Genomic DNA, 25,352 nt, shown 5'->3' on the forward strand with positions numbered 1-25,352 from the left:
CTCCAAGAGATGATGCTTGTTCCACTAATATACATTCCAGCAGTATGGTGTGCAGCAGTGCATGCAACAGTAGCAGTGAAACCTTCTAGCTTTGCAATAACACAAGGCTCTCTTCCTCCATGGCTTCGGTCATGCTATAGTTTATCTTCTTCCCGTCTGTATATCATCACTGTCAATGTAAAATGCGAGTTTCTAAAAGCAGTTTTAAAGCATTTCTATCGGTCTATTTGTCCAGAATTATTTACACAGTGTACAGAACAGCTACAGGGTTCAAATGATGGAGAAAATCAAAAACGGACAAAAATGAAGATGTGTTTTTCAACTGGACAGCAGCGATTTAAGGCTCATAGTGACAATGAGCCACTAAATACAGTATCTGAACCAGTAGTTCAGTATAATAGTCCTTTCAGTTCTGAAGTGCAGGTGTGTTCTACCCTGATGCTGCTCCATTTCATTTCCCCCTTTCAGTAAAAGGATGAAGTTCCACTCTCATACATCGCTGCTCATTTTTAATTCTCATTTCTCTCATTCTCCTCATTTATCTGCCTTGCATTGCTAAGAGTCACCTTGGTCACAATCCAATTCTCCTCTGAGAAATGCAGACCACCATCACAATGCAGAGTGTGCGCACACACACGCGCATGCGCACACACACACATACCGATTAACATGATCACTCTTCAATACTCACACTCCTGCCCGCCATCACACACACACACACACACACACACACACACACACACACAGAGCATGCAGACTGCCAGCCATCTCATCTGAGATTCAGCACTGGTGGGGAGATGGGGAGACAGTGTGACATTAAGCAGTTGGTCTGTTGGAGAGCAAGTGAGTGAGCGAGCGAGGAAGGGAGAGAGGGAGAAACAGGGTGGGGGAGAAAAGGAGAGAAAAGCAAGATCATGGGAAAAAAAGGGGTGCAGCAAAAGAGGAGAGGGCAAGAATCCGGAATGCACACATGCTCACACACACGCAGACAGACACACACACACTCTAATCCCCATGGGATACTCCACTACCTGTTGTCTTGGCAACGGCAGCGAGTTGTGATGGCGGTGTGTTGTGGAGGATGAATGTCGGCAGGGTTGGGAGAGGCAGAAAAACTGCCCTGTGCTTAGATTTTGCAGCTTAGCATAGATCTGTAGATCCAAGCACGAGACCATACCCTTCACCACTGCTTGTCCTGTACTGTGTGGTCGAATGTGTCACCGAAGTATCAGGTGCAATCGGTGTGGGTGTCACTGTAGCACGTTCTGTTAGAAGTGGGTGCTGCTGGAAAAATGCTGTGGCAACAAACTACATGTATTGTGAGTATTGAGTCCAGTGCTATCAGAACACTGAAAAATTGTAATATGTGCATGTCCAGGTCACAAAATAATGGTACTGGTTCTCAGCACCCCACTCTTGCCTTAGCACTGCAGTAGTTGTACATAATATCACCTCAATTAACATAATATATAAATATATAAATTAATATCAACATGTTAATGAGCTAATCATTTTGAAGTCCACTTCTACCAAAGATCTCAGAATCACAGCCACAGATGCTAAAAAATAAAGCAGAAATAAAATACAGTAATGAGTAAGCAACAGAAAAAAATCATCATCAAATGCTATCAAAGGTTACAGTAACTTTCAAAGTTGCATATAACCATCAAAAGCAGTTTCAAGACAAAAAAAAAGATTTCCAGATATGCATTAGTTTTTATATATGTTTTTTTTTTTTTTTTGCATTACAGTGTGGTGGTATGAATTGCTAACAACATATGCAAACTCCCACCTAAATTCACATAGACTTAAAGTCACTAATCTGCCCCTGATTGTGTCTTTATGAGCTGGAAAAACCCCGCTCAGTCAGAGAGGCATAAGAGCCACAAAGCACTGCCACAACAGCTGACATAGAAGGGCCCCAAGCTGCAACACAGAGACCTTGCTAGTACAGGAAACACGCCAGCTATGATGCAAGGCAATTCCGAAGGAATCACCTAAGCCGTGGTGTAGAGTCACTCTAGCAGCCGGCCGTGGAAACATCCTAGCTGCAATGTAGAGTCAGGAAGCCAAACCGAGAAGTCTCGTTGCGGCAATGCTACAATTCAGAGGCATATTAGAAAAGTTACAAAACGCTACAAAACCCCCCAAACAAAACCAATGAAAAGTGGCAGCCAATTTGCGCCAGCATATTTGCACTGGAAACACTCGCACACATGCACACAGTAAACCATGTTGGTAATCCTTGTTAATGAATAAGCAATTGTGTTACCATAAGCTTCTCCTCTTAATTACATTGCAAATCTGACCCTTTATGGTCAAGTTGTAGACATATTCTCATCCAAGCTTTCTAATGAAATCAGATAAGAGAAAATGAGATAAGGTGTTAATCAAGGGTATTAACAGGGAGTTTGTGCGGCAACAGCCTCCGCTCTTTAGGTCAGACTTGCTGTGAGGATTTACATGCACAGAAAAGCATAACATGCCACAATACATAATGTATATGATGATCATTCATTTTTCTGGTTAAGTTGGTTCACAGAAAAAACCCAGTAGTGGCATGTTTTTAAAAAATACAGTTTATAGTTTATTTTCAGTGTTTTACACAATGCACTTTCTAAATCCAATCAGACAGGACTGCACACTACTTGCTTTAGACCTTGTGGTCCAGTACTGATGTTGGGTCATTTGTTCTAGATTCAAACCCAAAGGCAACCTCTAACACTTAGCAATGGGCAGAGTCACCTCAAGATGATGTTCGGCTCCTCCAAAGCAACCTGTTTTGTTGACCGAGATTTTAAACTGGCTGTGCACAACCGGAGCCTTAGCTGAATTCACTAATTAACAGAGGTGTCTGGACATTAAGACAGATTTAGGGCAATTCTATAGAGAGCTTCCAAACAACAACCAGTGTAACTACATGAACTACATAGTAGCCAATAGCTGGTTGGATGTAAGTGCATCTTGCCCTTTTTCTATAATTTCTAAAAATGCATGATTAGCCTGATTCGATCTGGGTATCATTTGAAATATGTTGATACGTGTGCTGATTGAAGGGGTGTAATAAAATATTGATATATCAAAGTATTGCAATATTATGTTTTGCAATACTGTATCGATTTTTAATAAATAGTTTACATGCACATATCCGTGGCAGACAGATGCTCATTTTGTGTTTAAGCCCCAACCACTACACAGCAGTGCTGTACTTTGATGACCTCAGTCATTTAATGTAAAAATATTGCTATACATTGCCTTGGTTACAATATAGAAATATAGTGCAATGTATTGAATCGTAACCCCTGTCTCATGATTTTTGTAAATACAAAGCCTGATGCAGATGTATACCTTTTTGATGCCTTCTTTATAATTACAACCCCACATTGTATTTTTTTATGTTCATTGGCTTTGAAATGCTGTAATTTGGTTGGTACTATAAAAATACTACACATGCTTTAACCATGACCCATATTGATTGAAATCATGTAATTGTCTTAAAGTCTGGTGGTGTTTTATCTATAGTACCCACTCTTAATGGTCACTCCGTGTTTTCCTAATCACTGGTATGTATCTGTGTGTTTGTGCAGAAATACGCTGTCAGCTGGTGGAGCAGCAGAAATGTCTGGAGCAGCAGACGGAAATGCGGGTGCAGCTGCTGCAGGACCTGCAGGATTTCTTCCGCAAGAAATCCGAGATCGAGAGCGAGTACTCACGGAACCTGGAGAAACTGGCCGAACGCTTCATGGCCAAAACACGCAGCACCAAGGACCACCAGCAGTACAAGTGAGCGCGGCTGGGGGCAAGACTTAGTGGCTTGGAGTATTGCTATGTATCTGGGAACCTGTTCTTTTTGACCAACCATCCATTGTTGTAGAAAGAGCAAGCAGTCATCCATCTCTTTACTCTCTCTCTCTCTCCCTCCCTCGATTGGTCATGCTTCTCTATAAAGGCAAGGGCGACTCTGAGAGTGTTTTACACATATTGCCCCTCCCTCCCTCCGCTTAATGTCTGAAAAAGCAGAATTGGCAGAGAGACACTAGGAGATAACTGCTTCTGCTTTCTTTATGTATTCTGCTCATCATCTGTGTGTGTGTGTGTGTGTGTGTGTGTGTGTGTTTGCAATCACATTCTCATTAATGCAGATAGCATTCTCCAGCAAAGAAGAAAAAGAACAGAGAGAAAAGGAAGAGTAGGAGATACTAAGAGACTATTCATTCTCTCTCCTCTTGGTCTTTCTCTCCGTACCGCACAGCTGTTGGCCGCTGCTGTTGTGCAGGTCCTCACAGGGCTGTCCCACTGCATGCCTGCTGAGAGCCGTGCTATTAGTCAATGACTGCTGAGCATTTCAGCTCCAAAATGGCTTCCTTGTCCTTTTGCCAGTTCTTCCTAATGTGCAAGTCTCATGTCGTTGAAACAAAATGGCACCCAGACATATAACTCTGCAGGTGGTCATATTTGATCAATATCCTTAAAGACAAACTCGGCCAGTCTGGAGCGCGAGAAAGTCAATCCTACATAGTCTCGTATTCAAACCTCGAATTTTGTGTTTATTAAATCAAACTCTTAATTTCGTAATTAGCCAATTTATCTAACACGTCTTAACGAAGAGCTGGGAAGAGATGGGAAAGGGTCAGGGATAGGCACACCAGAGAAGGACAGTTGTTGATGTGGTAGCTTTTTGCACTGTGTGTGTGTGTGTTTGTGTTTGTGTGTGTTTGTGTTTGTGTTTGTGTTTGTGTGTGTGTGTGTGTGTGTGTGTGTGTGTGTGTGTGTGTGTGTGTGTGTGTGTGTGTGTGTGTGTTTGCTTGCATCTAGAAATCTCAGAACTGTTCATCTGATGCTATTTGCCACATTTGGCCACACCAGGAATGTTTCCTAACTATTCTTTGCTTGTATGTGCGTCTGTGAATGTGTCTAGTGGGGTCGTGCATATGGTTCCTCTGGGCTGAGATACATTTCCTCAGCTTCCTGTGATAGCTGTGGGTTTGATGAAGTTTTCAGGAATGGGTATGAGCTGCTTTTACCCAGCAACAGCCTTTTTTTCCTTTTAAACCAGCATCAGTCACAGTAGAAAAGCCTGTTAAAGGCTGGAAATTTCCTGAGGAGATGCAAGTAAATAGGTTCATTAGTGGGTTTTGCAAGACTGGCAAGGCAAACCCACAAAACAGCCTCAGAAAATGGCAGACATTGAGGCCACCCAGCAAGTTTTGGACCACTATTGGTGTGGTTGCTGAAGAAAATGCTGTAACCAAGTCCCTGTAATGCTTAATCTGGTTTGGAAGGATACTACAGGGTGGAATTTATACTTTCCTTTGTGAAATGTAATTAAATCTTATTCAAATGAGATTTAATGATTAAGTAATTAAGTCTGAGGTCATGTTCTTGGCCTCTTTAAAAAAAAACAAAAAAAAAAACTTGAATCTCTGTACAGACCTGCTTCCTCCAGGGCTCATGTGTAGTTTGTGGTATTTTCCATAGGAAGGACCAGAACCTGCTGTCTCCTGTGAACTGCTGGTACTTGCTACTGAACCAGGTGAGGAGAGAGAGCAAAGACCACGCCACGCTCAGCGACCTCTACCTCAATAACGTCATCACACGCATCTCGCATGTCAGCGAGGACAACACGCGCCTGCTGAAGAAGGTAATGGCACCCTTGTTAGGAGTTTGTACACACATTACTGTGCTAGTATGACCTGTATATTTGTATAGTGTACATATTAGAACTGTCGAATGATTAAAATACGAACCATCGGATTAGTTTGTAATTATCTTACCCTACCTATTATTTGAATGATTTCCATTTAAAAAGCTGTGCATGTTGTGCATTGTGATCAGTAATGTGGTATTATTATTATTTTCATGCATTCAATTGAACATGAACAGTATCAATCATTGTATTTCCATAGAGCAAACGCAGAATCCACTTTTTTATTGCTAGTTTATTTATCCATAGCCCTCCTGTAAGCACGGTCCAACATAGTCTGCTGAAGGTATCACTTTAAATGTGCCAAAGAATGCATTTACTAAGTATTTTAAGTTGTTCCTTAATGTATAAATGGTGAGGTATGTGCTTTTGGTTGGGGCGAAGTTTTCCTTTAATGGTGGGCTTGTTTATAATTTGATGAGCTCTGCCCTGATTGGCTGGTTCATGGCACCGCAGGGGCTTACGCAGAAACCATGTAGCATAGCAGAGCTTGTCATAGCAAAGCTTTTGTAATTACTCCTGAGTCTTACTGGATAGTCTTGTTGTGCACTTGGTGCAGGGGGAGATAAGTAGCTGGTTGGCTATGGTTAGTCTTTACCCTGGCATGAATACCTGCAGCCAACGCAATCTGATGCTCACGGACAGTAATGGATTCTGAAAAGTGATTTAGCTGAGTATAAATTTCTATAGCTGCTCTCCTTCAGTCTCACCAACTCTATTAAAACACACAGAACTGAAGAGGATGTGTATGAAACCTTCCACTTCAGTTGAGCATGTGTGCGCATGAAGCAGACATACAGTAGTTTTTTGTAGCTTCGTAGTTTATTATTAATGGGTTCTGCCTGTCTTTGTGCAGAACTTTGCACACTGTTGGTTTATTCATGGACAGAGAAGTTCCTTTCCCATACACTGACACCTCAGTTCTCCATTGTTGCTGGCATTGCACCAGCTCATGATGCAGAGCACATGCTATGGGTTAGAATAAAGAAAATCAGAGAGTTGTGTTTTGTCTGATTAAGTGTTTTCAGAAAATAGTTTCCATGATGAGGTTTATAAAGACATAGTTGTTTTTTTTCTTTCCACCTTTCTGTCTTACTGATGCTCAGCAGTACTGTATATTGCACTCCCTCTGTTGATATGGCAATATTAGTTTTCTTGAAGACATTTTATTTGAACCGTTTTCCATTCCAGTTGAGTTCTAGTAATCCCAGTGTATCAGCTCTCTGAGTGGATTCAGATACTACAGTGCTGTAAAAAATGTTTTTCCCCAAATGAATTCTTGAAATTGTGCACATTTCAAACATCTTAAACCAATACATAAACTTATATAAAATGCACCCTGCGTGGACAAGAAACACAGCAAACAAATTTTTTGTATTTGTTAAGAAAATAAATCCAACGCCCATTCCCCCGTATGAAAAACGGATTTGTCCCCTCCCTATTAGTAGCTGGTTGCACACTCCTTAGCAACCAAACTGCAGCCAACGGCTTTCTGTAGCTGTTAATTAGTGTGTCTCAGTGCCATGGAGGACTTTTGGCCAACTTTTATTTTTCTGATAGAACTGCCACAGCTCTGTGACATCTGTAGGCTTTCAAGCTTGAACTACGTCTTTCAGGTCCTGCTACAACGTTTCAGTGGGGTTTAGATTGGAACTAGACATTCCAAAAGTTAAACTTTCCTTTTTACTTACTTGTTTATGTGCTTTGGGTCATTGTCTTGTTACATGACCCAACTTCGCTTCAGCTTTAGCTCTGAGACAAATGACCTGACACTCAGGTATTAAAAGAAAAAGTAACACTATTCAGTACAGAGGTCAAACAATTTAAAAATATGTCTTTGTCCCGAACATTAAGGAGGCCACTGTATGTCATATATAGTGCAACAGTTGCAACCTATGAGTAGATTGATTAGACGCAAAACACCTCCTGGACATGGCTTGTAACTCACTCACGTTTAGCGTTTAGCATGCCTTCTCCACAAGGCAGCGCTGTCCGTACTCAATAGCTGTCCGTGCTTTGCATCAATCACAGTGTGTGTCTTAACAGTCATGCATCCCCTTGAGAATAGTTAATAAAGTTGCTCTGTTATAAAACGTTTTCCTGCGTTATTGTCCATGACTTGGTACTCACAAATAGCTTTGTCTACTTCCATGCAGTCTTGACTCCAAGCCTGAATGAATTTGGCAGATGGAAGCAGTGGCATTTAGGGGAGCTGCTCTCAAAGTGGCTTTTGATCCATCTATTCCGTTCAGATCAGGTGTCACAAAGGCCAGTGTTTCATTGCTTTAGATATGAGTTTGACCCAAGCTTGCCCCTTTGTATTCTTTTCACTAATACACCCTTGTGTTTTCTTTTCCCCCCTCTCTTCTGTGTAGAGTAAAGAGATCACTTTCCAGTTGCAGGAGGACCTGATGAAGATTCTTAATGAACTCTACACGGTGAGGACGTCTCTTGCTCGCTCGCGCTCTTCTCATCATTCTTTCATTGTCTCCTTCGCTTCTGTAAATTACAATTTCATCCCAGTTCTCCTTCACCCGCTCAGTCTACCTCTCTCGTTTTATCATTCCATCAATACATGAGTCACCCACTCTATCACCACTTGGTTCTTCGATCACTCTATAACTCAACTCCATCAGCCTCATCAGTTTTTCCATCTACTCGTTTTGTCAGTCCCATGCTTCTGTCACGCTGTCGCCATGCCAATCCTTGCCAGCTTTCATTTTCAGGGTGTAGCGTTCATATGTTTAGCTTGACTCTGAAGTGTGAACGCTTTAGAGAGGCATATTTCAGAATCTTATATCATCCTCGATAGAACAGTGCTCCAGTATGTATCCGCAGTTCCCAGAAAGTTTCTCAAACACTGCCCAAACTTTGTTGTCCTCCTCCAGTTGCATGAACATTTGCCCTGATTTTAAAGTCATCTGACTGGATGTGACTCCTTAAAAGCCAGCGGCTCTTAAATAAATAAACCCTATTAAACAAAGACATGCGGTACACATTAGCTATGGCAGCCAAGCTGCTGGCTAACAGGAAGAGAGCTGTACATCCTTCACACAGAACAGATTTAAAGAAGAAAACGCTGTGGTTTGGGAACATAGCCCCAAACAAAGTCCCTCTGCTTTGAACCACTGATGGTTTTGTGCATTGCTGTCTTTGCGTCAGCAGATGGACAGACAAGCGTACATGCTAACGCACATGAACACAAATAACCCACTCGGCACTGTGAGAAGCTGCATATTTGTAAAGCATTTGATCTGTTGGTTGGGGGTGGCAGGGGGGGTGCTGGTGTTGAGGGGAGTGTATGTGGATGTGTGTGTGTGCTTGTTAGAAATTAATCGCAACTAATCTCAATGTGGCCTAAGGCCAAACTATGCAGGAGTCATTTGCATATACTACTATAATTTTTCCTTTTACACATACATGCACACACATGCATGTGTGTATTCCCCACATGCACACATGACAGCCATTAAACACACAGATGGTCTGTGTATGATGGCTTGTGTCTTAACTGTGTGATTATCTCAGTGTGGGTATATGAAAACACTGCGGATGTGGGAAGACTCACTTCCTTTTTAAATAAGGCTTCTCTAGTCATTCACAGATGTGAGAGAAGAACCTAAAGGAATGCAGACAATTGCTTTTGCTTCTATGCTATTACCGTGAAGGGTTCATTGACACTGAATATGTCCAAGGGCTCAGAATTACTATAAGGAGGTATGAGCTATGTGTTATTAGTCCAAACCACACTAACACATTGCCCATAGTCTGATTTTGAAAAGCAACCATCTTTCTGAAGATCTGCCTTCTTGTTTAACATACTGACTGTGTTACCAGTGATGGTGTTATCAGTGCTGGGAGTAAGTACCAGTACCGATCGAGTACGGCATTTCCAGTGCTGGTGCTGGGAAAGTGAAGGCTAGCAAGTCACATGTAGCCAACTACCACTTCTTTTTGAACTGCTGCTAATGCAATTTCATTGTACAGCCATCACACTTGGAGGAGAGCACTAGTTGCCAGGTCTGATACGTCAGCCAACAGATGCTTACACTGGCTAGCACTGTGTTGAGTGATGTAGGTGAGAGAGGGCCATTCTACTCATCCAGAGAGATTGAGGCTAATTATGCTCTCTGGGACTCTGGGGCATCATTGGGGATTGAACCAGCAACCTCCCAATGATGCAAGCTATTTTTACCTTAAGTTTTACATTTCTTTTTTAATTGTTCGGCCTTTTCATAATACAATAATTGGAATTTTTTAGTGTGTTTACTGTTTACAATTTTCAACTCCTGTGCAAGACCACATCTGTGTCTTTAGAAGATCTTTATTAAGTAGATGCTAAATCTGAGTTGGAACAGAATTCTGCATGAGGAATCTGATCTCTGATCTCCCAGAGGAAGGCAGTAGTTTGCATGTCTATACAAGCCTTGATGGCATGGTACCTTTGCAGGTAATGAAGACCTACCACATGTACCACACTGAGACCCTGAGTGCGGAGACGAAGCTTAAAGAGGCGGAGCGGCAGGGTGAGAGACAGGGACGTGGAGGTGAGGTCTTTGGCCTGCGAAATGAGGAGCGCCATCAGCGCCGTAACGCTGCCCGCAAAATCCAGAAAATGAAGGAAAAGGTACAAAACTGTAATATGCTTGTTATAATGGGGGGGGGGGTGCACTTGTCACATGACCAAAGATATTTGGAAACACAGCTTTTAAATTGTAGGTTTACTTATTTCTAACAGGTGCATTAAATCAGGCATATGGCCAGGCAGTCAACTAGACAACTACTGGCAATAGAATGGGTCATACTGAAGAGGTCAGTGACAACAGAGGGAACAAGTGACTCTTACATCTAACTGAAACTAACCAGAAACTGAAAACCTGGAAAAGAAATACAAATAAATACATTTCTGTAACTAGCAAATTTTTAATTACCTTGCAGCCATGTTTTAGAATCTAGTGGAAAGCTGTCCCAAAAGAGTGGAGATTGAGGAGGACCAACTCCAGATTTATGATCCCTGGTTTTGGAATGATGTTCAACAAGCACATATAGAGGTGATTATTTGGGCTGCAGCAAACAACTATTTTGTAGCTGAATAATCTGTTGATTATTGAAATGATTAATCAATTACTAAATAGCTTTTATGTAGCTATTAACTTTAAATTTAGCTTGAGGTTGTTTTATGCACATGCTAACTAACAATGAACACAATGATGAATAGCTAAGTCAAAAATGTGAAAAAACCCTATTTTAATGAACTCTCCTGCTAATATAAAAGATAAAACTAAGGATGTGCAAAGTAGCAGCAATAAAATATAACAAATGTAAATCAGTTTTTCCCAGAATTTCAAATCTGCAAAATAAGGGAAACAATTGTGAGCCAGTAGCATTTGCTTTTTATTTTATGTTACTGCTTTGTTTGTATTAGTGATTTTTTACACAGTCTGTGTGTGTGTGTGTGTGTGTGTGTGTAGTGGAAGTCATTGTTTAATGCTTTATTTTTAAGTCATTTTGGAGCATTTCTATTGGTCCATTCATACAAAAATTCTGCTAGATTCAAATGATGTCTAAGTCAAAATTGGCTCATTTTTGCTATTTTTTGCATTGCTTGACAGTGACAATATGTAGTGTGTATCCATAACGTGTTCTGTATGTGACTTGTTTGTCAGTTTGTGAGTAGCTTTGCCGGGTCCCCCTCTTTTTTTCTTTTCCTCTTTTTCCATTAGTGGACTATGGCTCTGGCTGAATGGGCTTAATGAAAGCAGCAATTACAAATTGAGCAGGGCGTTTCAGCTGAACCAGGCTAAGACTTAGGCTAATATACTGTGCAGCCATTATTATACCAGCACTAAGAATACACATCTGAGATTATACTCTCATTAGGGATATGTTTATCAATATAAGCAATTCATATTCCGTAATAAAGCTGTAGAAGCCTTCGCTTTACCTTTTCTCTCTCTCTCTCTCTCTCTCTCTCTCTCTCTTCCTCCCCCCTTCCTCCCCACCCTCTGTTTCTCTCACCTCTTTTTCTTTTTTTTCCTCCACAGCGCCAGGCAAAGTACTCTGAGAACAAGCTGAAGGTTATGAAGGCTCGCAACGAGTATCTGTTGACTCTGGAAGCTGCAAACGCAGCTCTGTTTAAGTACTACATCCAGGACCTGTCCCATTTGATTGACGTGAGTGGCGAACCACCAGCGTGGCGTTATTGTTCCCTCAGCTGCCACCACCTCACTAAGCAATGAGGAATTGTAGTCTTAATTAATGTTCAGTAATTAGGGTAGTCTCCAACGCTCTCAATTAGAGACAAATACTCTGTATAACACAGAGGAAGGGATGGAGCTTAAGACTTTAATTGCATACACAAACGTGGGCACACAATCACTGATGTGGTTTACACAGCCTCTGTGAAGTGGTGGAGAACACAGCGAGAGCTGAGGAAGCAGAGAAAGCAAACACACAGTTTGCTCACTGCCTCCAACACAACAAACATTTCTTATTTTGTACATGGCATGTTGTTACAGTGATCTGCAAGACCTCATATTGCAGATGTTGCTGACAAAATAGTACAGGAAAAGGAAATCTTCTTAAATTAAATTAAATCTTCTTAAAGTCAATGTAGAAATATTTTACTCCAGGTCATTTTAGAACATTTCTGTTGGTTCATTCATGAACTGTAATATAAAGAACAACTGCCAGATTTCCATTATGTCAAAAGATAAAAAATTGAGCTAAGTGTCACAGTGACAATATTTTTATTTTTATTTTTTAAATAATTTAGCAACCCCCCCCCTTTTTTCCTCCCAATATGGTACTGGCAGTTAACCCACCCGTTTGTAGCTCCCCTTAGCTCTAGCAATGCTCCCAACAATAGGAGGGTATGGTCTTAACACATGTCTCCTCCGGTACATGCACAGCAATCCGCAGCCAACATGCTCGGAGGAAAGTGCAAGGTCCCCAGCCCCACCACACCAGCTAAAAGACACCTGTGCTGGCCAACATCTCTTAAGTGATGAGGAGAGAATGCCATCTAGTACAGCTAATTGTGTCCTATCAGACACCGGCCGTTTGATGACAAAGCTACATGGCTCGGGATTTGAACTCACAACCTCTGGGCCATAGTAGCTGCACATTAGACTGCTGAGCCACTTGGCACCCTTACCTTAGTTTTGTAATGAAAACTTCCTTTATGATACATTTGTAAATAGAAAAAACAACTGAGCAACGATGTGGTACAGTAAAGGGAAGGACAAGCTTACCCACTAAAACGGACACTCCCATACACACACAGATGCAACCCATGAACAAGCACATGCACGCATGCAGTGAGCCATGTCTCCAGTGTGAGGGGTTTGCTGTGTGCAGTATTCTGTTCATTAGAGCCAGCGGCAGGCTGAATGTGGTCAGCAAAATTCAGCCGTGAGGAGCACAGCGTCTTTCTGACCTTCACAGAGGTCATCCGCGCTCTCTCCCGAAGTGGAGATAAAGACAGCGGGAGGACCAGTGTGAGCATGTGTGTGCGTGGGTGTGCGCTTATGAGAGAGCGCGAGAGAGAGCGAGAGATAGAGAGGTAGAGAGTGCGCTTGTGGAAATGCGTGATGAGAATAGCTTTGAATTAACCTTAAAGAGCCTCGTGAAGGACAGTGTAGAGATAAAAGCTTTAAATTAAGCATTTGGCTGTTCCTCTATGTTGATAATCAACCATTTGAATGGCATCCTTGTACCGTATAGCAAACCATTTATCTACACAAGAAATTTGGAATTCCCTTTGTAAATGTGATAATTCAGTAATTAAGTCCTGACCAGCAGTCTTCCAATCATCGAGTATGTACATTGTTTAATATGAATATGTAAATAAATCTGTATGATCAGTTATGTTAATATTAATGGTTTCAGAGTAGGCAGGTCAAATTCAAATTCAAAGGTGTCAGTCTTATCAGGGGGATGAGTAGAGCATGTTGGTGGGGTTTTCTGCCTCGGCTGGAGAGTGAATGGCACATGCAGGCAGCTCTGTGGCGGTGGAGTCTGGTTCAGCTCAGCAGAAAGAGAAACACTGACAGTAAGATTGGGCTTTGAGGTCAATGGACACAATATGGGAAGTAAAGTGACTCTGGCCAGGCCTACCTAGAACAGCTTAGGTAAAAAGGTAGAGCCAGGCGGGAGCACAGAAGTTAGTGTTCCCTGAGACATCAGCACCCCTTTTGCACAACTCTCAAAAACATTAAAAAAGATCATGTGTGAGAGGGACGGAAGGACCGCATCAACATCGCTTAAATGTGAACCACCAGGAGTGGGTCTTAAGGTGTAATCCTTACCTGATAGGACTAGTGCTGTCTTTAAGACAAAGAGACTACTTATCAAGTAATTGGAGAATAAATTATTAGAATAGTTAGAAACTATTTATTCAAATAACTACTTATCTTTATAGTCATGCAAACTTTGTGTGTGTGTGTGTTTTCAACAGTGCTGTGACCTGGGCTACCATGCTAGCCTGAGCCGAGCGCTGCGTACATACCTTTCAGCGGAATATAGTCTGGAGACGTCCCGGCACGAGGGTCTGGACATCCTGGAGGGGGCAGTAGAAAGCCTCGACCCCCGCAGTGACCGCCAGCGTTTCATGGAGACCCACCCTACTGCTTTTACCCCTCCAGCACGCTTCACCTTTCAGTCACATATGGGCGACCAGGTCAGATGTCACCTAGTGACCAAAAGACATCTAACTGTATAGGAAGGTATAGGTGCATAGGTCACTACTGATACCAATGCAAGTTGTTTCCCTAAATCTGCATGTATGTGTGTGTGTGTGCTGGAAGGTGAGTCAGCTCACAGCAGTGCCGCAGGTGCAGGCTGAGCTTCTGCTCCGCTACCAGCAGCTCCAGTCACGTCTCTCCACACTGAAGATAGAGAACGAGGAGGTGAGACACATTCATACACTCGCACACACTCATACACACACATATGCTCACGAACAGGCACCTTAGCAGCTGCAGTTCCCCCACTGAGAATAAAGAATGAGATGACACACACTTGCGCTCTCTTAATTTCTCCAATCCTCCCGCCACTGGATACACGTACACGCACATACATACATACATACATACAGAATCTGTCATTCTCTCCCTCTTTTCTCTCTCTCTCACTGCCTTCCTCTCTCACACGTACACACACATACCTTTCCTCTACCCTGTTGGAGTGGAGGATTGTTGTTGCTGGTTGGTGGCAGACCAACTGTTTCCTACAGCTCTCTCTGCCTCTTTTTCTCTCTCTCTCACACACACACACACACACACATACACTTTCCTCTCTCTTGCTGCTAGAAAGGAGTTTTGTTGTTGCTGCTTGGTGGCAGGCCAGCTGTTTCCTATAGCTCTTGCCGTGTGAAGGGCAGAGCCGAAGTGCTGATGAAGGTTTTATCCTTGCTTTGAGTTCCTCCCTCTCAACACTCCGCCTCACTCACACATTCCCTCGCAGTCTCTTGTCTCTGGGTAGATTTCTCAGCATTACAGATTCAGTTTCAGCTCCATATGCAATGCATATGTGTGAAATGCATGCGTATGTGTTTTATAAGTGTTAAGTTTCCAGTTTAGATCCATGTTTGAATTTCAGCCAATCTGGTTAAATAAAATAGATTTTAGCGTATGCCATTATAATAAGGTGTTATAGGGCTACAGCAACCCTGGTACTGGTTAGACACCCACTTCTTAAAATTTTGCAGTTAAAGGTTCTGAACTGGTGAAATTATGTTAAGCAGTAAGCACACACAACTGGAGTGGTAATTAGCCACCTCAGCACCCTGGGTGCACCTTAGTTGGGAATGTTGGGGAATGCGCTGTTCCTTCACACCACCTACTTCCTTGCTTGTTGCAGTTGAGGTCGATGCAAGCATACAACTCATTCAAACATAAAAAATCATTAGCAAAAACTGTCAAAGGCAGTCAAAAAGGCATATGCAAGTTTTAATCAAACTGGTCGCTTGCTTTCTATGTCTTTTATTGCTGGATTGTGCGGATCAGGATGTGAGCTGGAAGCAGCTATTAGTATTTCCTCCAAGCCCCACCCACACACAGTCTCTTGTTGCCTGGCACATGGATACGTTGGACTAAGCTCTCTCAAATTGTCAACTCTGCTAAATCTTGCTAACGGCAAGCAAAGTGTAATTTTGAAGCATTGGTGTGTGCTGGTGTCTGCTGTTCATCAATGCATCGTTCATATTGAAATCAGTGCCAATTCATGCATTTATTACACATAGAAAAATGCCATGTGAACAAGGCTTAAACTTCCTCCTTTCACCTCCTCGCTAGGTAAAGAAGACGTCGGAGGCCACTCTGAGCACCATCCAGGACATGCTGAACATGGAGGACTATGACGTGTCCGAGAGCTTCCAGCACAGCCGCTCTACAGAGTCCGTCAAATCGAGCGTGTCTGACACCTACCTCAGTAAACCCAGCCTGGCCAAGCGGAGGGCCAACCAGCAGGAAACAGAGCTCTTTTACTTTACTGTGAGAATCACTTCCACTCACAACCCAGCTTAAGACAATATATTGAATTCACTTTATCTCCTTAATAAAGTGTCTAATCTAATGTGTAATTTGTATCACCCTGGCAGTGGTATCAGCACTATAGGCTTTCCAGTGTCTCACTAAATGCATAGATCAGAGGCTTAACGCTCAAGCGTTCTGCTGGTCATAGTTTCAAGCAGTAGCAGTATTTACCCAATAAGGGACCTGTGAGTGCTAGCCAGTAGTAATTAGATCATTTAATTATTGGTCTGATTACATTGGAATTGACTTTGTGTGTTGCACAGAAACTGCGCGAGTATCTGGAAGGCAGTAACCTCATTTCCAAACTGCAGGCCAAGCACGATCTACTGAAGAGGAGCATAGCCGAAGGTGCGATAACGAGTGTACTAGCTGTTATAAATAATTTAAAATGTTATAAATCTGTTTCAATAAAACTGATCTTTAATATCTGTACATGAATTTCAGTTTTTGTAGCTACTGTCATAACTATAGCCTACTGTGCCTGCAGTGGTTCCCATCCCTGGTCCTAAAATACCCTCTACCCTGCACATTGTAGTGTTTTACCCTGCTCCCAACACACCTGATTTAGCTATTCAGCTAATTAACCTCCAGTACCAGGGCTGGGAACCACTGTCTTAAAAATGGTTTGGTGAAGTAGTCAATCAGCCAAGACATGTTTGGAGTCCAAGTTTTATAGTTTAATTTACTCAAGTCAAGTCAAGTGGGTTTTATTGTCATTTCAACTACATACAGAGGACCCAGTGAAACAAAACAACGTTCCTCCAGGACCATGGTGCAACATAGACACAGTGCATACAAAACACAAGTGCAACCCAGTACAAGTGCAGACAGACAACAAAACACAGTACAGACAGAGAATAATAAATAATTGGGGGTAGTGTGCAAATTATGCAATGTGTAATAATATTGAGTCCAGTGAGGTAGTAAAGTTATTAGTGCAAAATGCTTTGTGCAAAAATGCTTCCCATTTTATCTGGGGTAAATGGTGAGAGAGAGAGAGAGAGAGAGTGAGAGAGAGAGTGAGAGAGAGAGTGAGAGAGAGAGTGAGAGAGAGAGTGAGAGTGAGAGTGAGAGTGAGAGAGAGAGTGAGAGAGAGAGAGAGAGAGAGAGAGAGAGAGAGAGAGAGAATGTAACAGAATGTAACAGAATGTAACAGAATAGACATCAGTTCAGAGGTTGAGTTGAGTTGAGAAGTCTAATGGCTTGGGGGAAGAAGCTATTGCAGAGTCTGGTCGTGTTGGACCGGATGCTGCAGTACCTTCTTCCTGAAGGCAGGAGGGAGAACAGTCTGTGTGAAGAGTTGGTGGAGTCATCCACAATGCTGGTTGCTTTGCGGATGAAGCAGGCAGTGTAAATGTCTATGACGGAGGGGAGAGAAACTGATGATCTTCTCAGCTGTCCTCACAATGCGTTCTATAAAAGAGGGTGAGGATGGGTGGAGGGAGACGGGCCTTTCTCAGCTTCCGGAGGAAGTAGAGACTCGCAGTCTTGCTCTGTATATTGATGTCATGTATACTGTGTCATTCACCATTTTTGCCACTTTTTGTTTGAATTTTTTCGTCATTTTCTGCTGGACTTTGTGTCACCGACACTGAGTATGAAGAAATTCATACTCTTATTGTCTATGTTCGTATCTATCTCCCTGTGTCTCAGCTTCTGTCACAATAATCTTTGAGACTTTTAAAAGGATGTTTTTTTTTTCCCCCACAGGATATAGAGCAGACATAATGACCACAAGGTAAGCCTTTCTGTATATCTAGTCTGAACATTGACCTTGTGCTGTTGTGATGCCTTTGCTGAACAGATTGTTCGATGTGTTGATTTTTGTCTCTCTCTTCCGTAGTCGTCGCCGGAACTCCCACAGCAGGCACCAGGTAGCATCTCTGTCTGTCTGTCTGTCTGAGCTTCTAGTTGCCACAGTACTTTTCCTTTACCCTTGACCTGTTCTGAAAGCTAAGTGTCTCATTTGTGTTCAGGATGCTGCGAAGGCCATTCCACTGATTGTAGAGAGCTGCATCCGCTACATTAACCTTTACGGTGAGCTGTGGTTATGAATTTGTGCCGAGTAGCTGATGATTCAGAGATTTGGCAAGTGAATGAACACAGTGTGTTAAAGTGTGCTACTGTGATTGCTTCCCCAGGTTTGCAACACCAGGGTATTTTCAGGGTGTCGGGCTCTCAGGTGGAGGTCAACGACATCAAGAACTCTTTCGAGAGAGGTTTGTGAAGTTTTAGATGCCGCATTTTGTGCACTAAAGATGGGCACTATGGCAAAAAATATAACATTGTGATATCTAATGAGTATTAACTGACAAAATGCACCAACTAAACGTTGAGCCACATTTGTGTGTTTATGATGTAGGTGGTTCAGCATTACTGAAGTAGTGATGATAACCATAAATTACAGTGCGTCAAAATGTATCACAGTGACCATACCATGTCAGTAGATTTTGGCTATGCTAGTCTTGCACATCCCAAATGCAGTGTCTGTTTTGTTGGGATGCACTTCCATGCCCACGAAACAGAAGGCAGAATAAAGACGCACACAGAAAGCATCTGTTGTGCTAGTGTAGCGTCGCTCAAAGCAAATTCACCCTGACCGCAGCACGCCCGATTTTCTTTAACATGCCCAGTTGCTTTTGGCAGCAGTGCGAGAAACGCCGATTTGTGCAATTACGAGGTTCCTAGCTGCCGTCCTGTCTGTTTCCAAGGCAACGACCCTCTGACGGACGAGGAGAACAACCACGACATCAACTCTGTGGCGGGTGTGTTGAAGATGTACTTCCGTAACCTGGACAACTCGCTCTTCCCCAAAGAGAAGTTCAACGACCTCATCGCCTGCGTCCGTGAGTATGACCTCTCTGCAGCGTGCGTGTGGTGTGTCGAGGAAGGAAAAGAGAGGTGTATGAAAGGAACAGGCAGAGAGAGAAAGGAAAGAGGAAAACATTCAGGATATGATTGTGCTAAATTCCTAGGGAGGTAGGACAGCTGGTGGGTGTGGGTGTGAGTAAAACTAGCATATATGTTATGTTATGTTTTGTTTTGTTTTTATTATTTAATTTTGTGGGGTTTTTTATTTTTTTACCAAAAAAAAAATGAATACACATTTATGTTAATGCAGCATTCTTATAATATCAGAGCAATTTAGCCACAAAAGTTCATGCTGAGTACCTGGACACATAGAAGATCCACATTTGGTTCTATGAAGAACCACATTTTCAAGACCATTGTGTGCAATGGTCATGTGTCAGTCACCCCTGTGATAATTTCTGTGCTTCACAGATGTGTGTATGTTCTAAACTCTCCCCAGGAACAGAGAATCTGTATGAGCGTTCACTGTCTATCCGGAAGATCCTGATGTCATCACCACGGCCCACACTCGTGATCATGAGATACCTTTTTGCTTTCCTCAACCAGTAAGTGCACATATACAGAACAGCCATAATATTTACAGTTACATCAGCATCTATCAATGAGTGGGTTATACATATTAATAAATGTCCTAAAGGTGTTGTATTGGAAACAGGTCAAATGGGCAAGCGTGAAATTCTGTGCAACTTCAACAAATCTGGTACCCCTCTAGCCCACGCCTGGCAGTAGGCATGGTGCCAGTGGGTTCATGTTTATCTGCTCTAGAGAGTCCTATTCTGTTGGCAGTACATCTCTACAGGGACTAGACAAGATGTGTGTGCATTTGCACATCTGTGTCAGCTACGGGTGCCAGTTAAAGTAGCTAAATATTCATTGAATTGAAGGTGTGTCCACAAACATTTGGACATTTAGATTCAAGCAAAAACACTTTTATGACTGAGATAAAAGGTTTTAAATAATGTACACACCTCACATCACCATCCTCATCATCATCATCCTCATCGGTAGAGAAAATGTCTCTTGAGCAGAGCCATGCAGCTAAACTAAGTGCCAGCTTTCACACCGGAAATTAAATCCACTGCCTGCTCTGTGCCAAGAGAGACATAGAAAAGGAGAGAGAGAGAATAGAGGCAGTGTGAAAGACAGAGGGAGGGAGGGAGAGAGGGGGCGTGTGTGAAAGGATGAGTAGAGGTGAAAAGAGAGAAGGTGCGATTTGCTGCTCTGTGATCTCACCCTCATCCTGCTTTTCTCTTTTGGAAAATGCACAGGTCTGCTCATCCTGAAAAACAAGCCAGTGCAAATCAGTAATACTATCTTTATGAACATTTCATTGGATATTATTTGGACATAAAGTGTGTGTAGATTTAAGGTTATTTGCACGACCAGTCACAAGCACTACATGTTCCAGTATTTCTTTGTAGTTGAAGTTGTGCAGTAACCTCCATCTCTGTATCCCCAGCCTGTCTCAGTACAGTGACGAGAACATGATGGACCCTGGGAACCTGGCCATCTGTTTTGGGCCGACCCTGATGCCCACGCCGGACCTGCTGGACCAGGTCTCCTGCCAGGCCCATGTCAACGAGGTCGTCAAGACCATCATCATCCACCATGAGACCATCTTTCCTGACGCCAAAGAGCTGGAGGGGCCTGTCTATGAGAAGTGCATGAGCAGCACAGAGTACTGGTAAGTGTGTGTGTGGGTATGGGAGAGCAAGGGCTACAACAATTAGTCGATTGTTGATTATCCATTGATGTCAATTATGGTAACTGATTTGTTTACATAAAAATATATATATTTGTGTAATGTTCATATCATACACTGCAGGAAGCTCTGCGGGAGATGATGCCGGCATTGTGGCCGAGTATAAAGTGGGAGGAAAAGCATTAAAAGGCACAATGGTTTGATTAGTAACAATAGTTATTAGTTAATAGTCTACTCTCTACCTCTCCCTCTACCCACCAGTGAGAGTCCCTACAGTGAGCCAGGAGCATTTGAGGAGGGAGAGCAAGATGGTGGCACCGAGACACAGACCAGTGAAGAGGGTGAATCACATTCAAAGAGTATTTCTTTTTTAAAAATCTTTGGAACTCTTAATTTTGCTGTGTAATTGCATAGGGGAGTTGTGTAGTTATTTATTTGTGATTCGGTGATGCTCTAGAACCTTTGAAATGCTAGATCATGTCTGTGCATGTTTGTCTCCTTGTTTTATTTGTTTTAATTGCTGTATTGTTTTACACTTTGCTGAATTCAATCCCTCATGGTCCTTCACAGCCTAGGTTCCAATCGTATCAAGGTATAGAGTCACAGATCAGATTATTTTATCAGCAAAAAAAATAAAAATCAAATCAAATAAAAAAAACTCCATATACGCTCATGTGCCTAACATCACATATCATCAACATGGTTGAAACATTTTCTCATGGCACATATTGTATATACTGTAGTCTACATACTGTAAGGGCTTTGTCACATGTTCTGTTTAAATGACAAACAACAGCTTTATTTGTATATTTTTACTGCAGTTATGCATTGAGATTATGCACAAAATTACATAGAGAATAAATAGGCAGTTGCATAATTACAATAGACTGGATTTACTTCCTCTGCCAGCAAGTTTGTGTCTTCACTCAATGTTAAGAAGTGACAAAAACATGTGACGAAACAAATCCTTCACACAGAAATAACTATATCAATCTCTAGAACCTTTCAACTGGCTCCACATACAGATTTTCTACCAATTGAAAATCTTTCCAGACAAATTTCTTTGTAAACTATTTAATGTACTTTTAATTGTCTGTTCACACAGTAAATCCAGTAATAAATACTTCTTAATGAAAATCTATTGACTGTCATTTGAAATCATTTTTTGTTTGTTTGTTTGTTGTTGTTGTTTTTTTTAGAAGGGGAGCCAGTGGAGGCCATAGCTAAGTTTGATTATGTGGGGCGCTCAGGCCGTGAACTGTCCTTTAAGAAGGGGGCGACTCTGCTTCTCTTCCAAAGAGCCTCAGAAGACTGGTGGGAGGGACGACACAATGGCACTGACGGACTCATACCACACCAGTACATCACACTGCAAGAGTGAGTGAATGTTTCAACACAGTAAGGGTTAACATATCAGGTGTTTTTAAAAAAACAAAAACATATAAAACACCGGTCATAGGATGAGGAGGGCCATTCCAAAAGCTTTAGTTTGTGTCTCTTCATGTAGTGTTGGCACAAGGTTTGAAGGAGTGAGAGAATTCCTAATTACAACTGGTGACATGCCTCAGGTCTGATTTACTAATCAAGGCCTGAAACCTTGTCTAAAACAAAATCTGAGCCATCTTTGAAACACTTATGTCGTATTCACAAAAGAATGGAGAATCAGGTCCGGACATTATCTAGAGTTACTTTTTCACATATAGTGTATGTGAAACATACATATTGTACAGCTGGAGATTTCCTGTGTCAGGCATGTTAAATGTGGTTTAGGCAAGGGCCGGCACCTGTGTAGCACATGTAGGAGGCACAGCGGAACGCAAAAAGTACATCGCGAAAATAGCAGAGTTTTTTGTTTACAGTGAGGCTACTGACTCGAAAATGATCATCAACACGGCCACTGTGAATTCTCCAGAAGATTACCTGCTCTGTTCACACATGGGCTCACTTATACTTAGACTCATTACTCAGACTTTGTAGTAGGGGCTATTAGGATAAAGTACTGTGATGTCCGGTATGTCTGTATAAATTATGTCCTTCCAAGTTTTTGGGATACCGTGCATGTCTGAAAAGGGCTCTAGGGTGTCCAAATTTGCACAGGCTGCTCTGATGACTTAGACTGCATGAATAAGACTGTGTTATCACTTGGACGCTATATTGTTGTTCATTTTATTGATTATTCTACAGTAGGTTAATTTCTGTTGAGTTAGAGTTCTAATTACTGGAGCAATCAAAGTACTGAATGGATTGATCTGCTAACTGATTCATCGGCTAGTTAGCTGATGAGTTAATGATGGATGAATGGACATATGGAGGGACCGTGTAATGGACAGATAAGCTAATGGGGTGATTGTGGTCTCTCTCAGGGAGGAGGCCATGTCAGACACTCTGAGTCAGAAGGCAGACAGTGAGGTCAGCAGCACTCCCTCGGATGAAGTAAGCTCCAGGAGGTCCCTGACCTCCCCCACTGAACCCAGACTGCCAGAAACCTTCATCAGCCGGTAAGTACACCCACACGTGGATGCTTTGAGACATTCTTCAGTTGTTTAAATAGAATAAAATAGAACATTGACTCACGAGCATGCATGTATATGTGGGGTTGAGGGGGTGTTAAGGATGTCCACAACATGAGACAAATTTATTATTTAAAAAAAAGTCAAAAACTTTGAGAAAGTCATTAGGAGAAAAAACAGCCTTTGTTATTCATGGAATGGATTACACATGATGCTGGAAACATTCCTTTGAAATTATGATCCTGGAGCACTTTTTATGTTGTGACTCTCCCATTCCACCACATCAAAAAAAAGTGCTATTGGATTCAGATCTGGTGACTCGGACGACCACTGAAGAACACTGAACTTATTGTCATGTTTATGAAACCATTTAGAGGTGATGTTTGATTTGTGACATGGTGCATTTTCATGCTGGAAGTAAATTATGATTATAAAAGAATGGACGTGGTCAGTAACAATACTCAAATATGCTGTGGCATTCAACCATTGTTTAATTGGAATTAACAGGCCCAAGGAATTAACAGGCCCATTTCCCACACCCATATCTCTATCTCTCTATCTTTTTTTCTTGGCTGACAGAAATGGAACCTGACATGGTCTTTTGCTGTTGTAGCTCACCAACCTCAAGGTTTGAGGTTATCTGAGTTACTTATCCCTGTCAGCTCAAACCAGTCTGGTAATTCTCAGATGACCTCTCTCACCAACAAGGCATTTCCGTCTGCAAAACTGCCACTCACTAAACTTTAGAGACAGTTGTGCTGAAAATCCCAGGAGATCAGCAGTTCTACAAATACTTAAACCAGCCCATCAGTCACCAACAATCATGCCATGACATTTTTTCCCCATTCTGAGGGTTGACCTATACATTACCTTGAGACGCTGATGCATATCTGTATATTTTATGCACTGCCACATGATTGGCTGATAAGGTAATTGCATTAGGTAGGTGTACAGGTGTGAAAAAACGAATGCGCAACACTGATTCCATACCTTGCCTTTCCTCTGGAGTTCAGACTGCTCACATCATGACCTTGTTTTTGCTATGTAACCCATCATAATCGTCTTCTTCATCTTCTTTGCCACCCACCAGTCACAGGAAGAGGACGGAAGCCTTGCTGCGCCGTGTGCCTGGACGCCTTAGCGATGGACACTGCCATGGTAACGGGCTGGAGCGCAGCTCTCCCCCAGTTACAGTGACTGTGACTGGTCACTTTAGCCCGCGGGAGCTGCTGCGTGGTCACACTGGGCCCCAGGACAGCCCCGAACAGATGCGCCGGCGCGGGGTTCACCCCACCACCACAACACCTACCAACACCACCACCACCAACGGCACACTGACCTCCAGCATCAGCCGCCACGAGTCTCTGCGCAGGGAGAGGGAACGGGAGAGCCCCCCCATCCGGCAGTCACCATCCGCTCTGCACTGCAGCCTGCCTGAGCAGAGGACACGCACACTCAACCCACATACCATGGCACAGGTCAGTAATGAGCATGGGAGGGGTGTATATATTACACTAATATCATTATGTAATTGTTCCAATTTTTCTGTTAAGTGTCCTTAGTAACTGTGTAGTTAGAAATCTAGACAACAACACAAGCTACTGGTGATCTATTCACGGTTATTATAGTTTACTGTAGAACAACTTATGTTAATACAAGTGTATCAACTTTAGTTCTGACTCATGAATTTGCACAAGTATATGTAGCTCAATAGCTACAACAGCGTGTTCTCTCATTTGTGATTATACATGTGTAATAAGATGAGGGAAGTTGTATTTATATGAACAGCTATCAAGACACATGTAAGTACGACTTAAAACTGCAGAGGTTGAGACTTCTATGTAATTACATAAGCTGTAATACTGTAATATCTGTAGTAGCAAATTAATCACCAGTATTTACATGATCACATACATTTATAATGTGTAACAACAGTTATTAGTGACACTTAACCCCCCTGTTGTGTTCATTTCATGTTACTAGCCCATTAAACCAAATTATATATCCATAATAATACATAGATTATCACC

At 42.3% G+C, this 25,352-nt stretch overlaps 1 protein-coding gene across 3 annotated transcripts in view; it reads left to right on the forward strand.

Annotated features, from left to right (window-relative positions):
- Nucleotides 1-25,352, forward strand: part of srgap1b (SLIT-ROBO Rho GTPase activating protein 1b) — a 43,435-nt gene that overhangs the window by 14,531 nt on the left and 3,552 nt on the right. For 2 of the 3 annotated variants that reach the window (XM_072672953.1, XM_072672955.1), the window contains exons 2-21: nt 3,588-3,783; nt 5,479-5,641; nt 8,080-8,142; nt 10,155-10,331; nt 11,749-11,877; nt 14,163-14,384; nt 14,512-14,613; nt 16,000-16,197; nt 16,503-16,587; nt 17,950-17,977; nt 18,083-18,113; nt 18,216-18,276; nt 18,381-18,458; nt 18,951-19,085; nt 19,550-19,655; nt 20,570-20,794; nt 21,074-21,171; nt 22,012-22,189; nt 23,176-23,310; nt 24,413-24,800. In XM_072672953.1, the coding sequence (XP_072529054.1) occupies nt 3,588-3,783; nt 5,479-5,641; nt 8,080-8,142; nt 10,155-10,331; nt 11,749-11,877; nt 14,163-14,384; nt 14,512-14,613; nt 16,000-16,197; nt 16,503-16,587; nt 17,950-17,977; nt 18,083-18,113; nt 18,216-18,276; nt 18,381-18,458; nt 18,951-19,085; nt 19,550-19,655; nt 20,570-20,794; nt 21,074-21,171; nt 22,012-22,189; nt 23,176-23,310; nt 24,413-24,800 (2,798 nt within the window). The remainder of the gene's footprint in view (nt 1-3,587; nt 3,784-5,478; nt 5,642-8,079; nt 8,143-10,154; nt 10,332-11,748; nt 11,878-14,162; nt 14,385-14,511; nt 14,614-15,999; nt 16,198-16,502; nt 16,588-17,949; nt 17,978-18,082; nt 18,114-18,215; nt 18,277-18,380; nt 18,459-18,950; nt 19,086-19,549; nt 19,656-20,569; nt 20,795-21,073; nt 21,172-22,011; nt 22,190-23,175; nt 23,311-24,412; nt 24,801-25,352) is intronic. The other variant, XM_072672954.1, reaches the window with a different exon arrangement.

This window comes from Salminus brasiliensis, chromosome 2 (assembly GCF_030463535.1).
Source record: "Salminus brasiliensis chromosome 2, fSalBra1.hap2, whole genome shotgun sequence".
Lineage (NCBI taxonomy): Eukaryota > Metazoa > Chordata > Actinopteri > Characiformes > Bryconidae > Salminus > Salminus brasiliensis.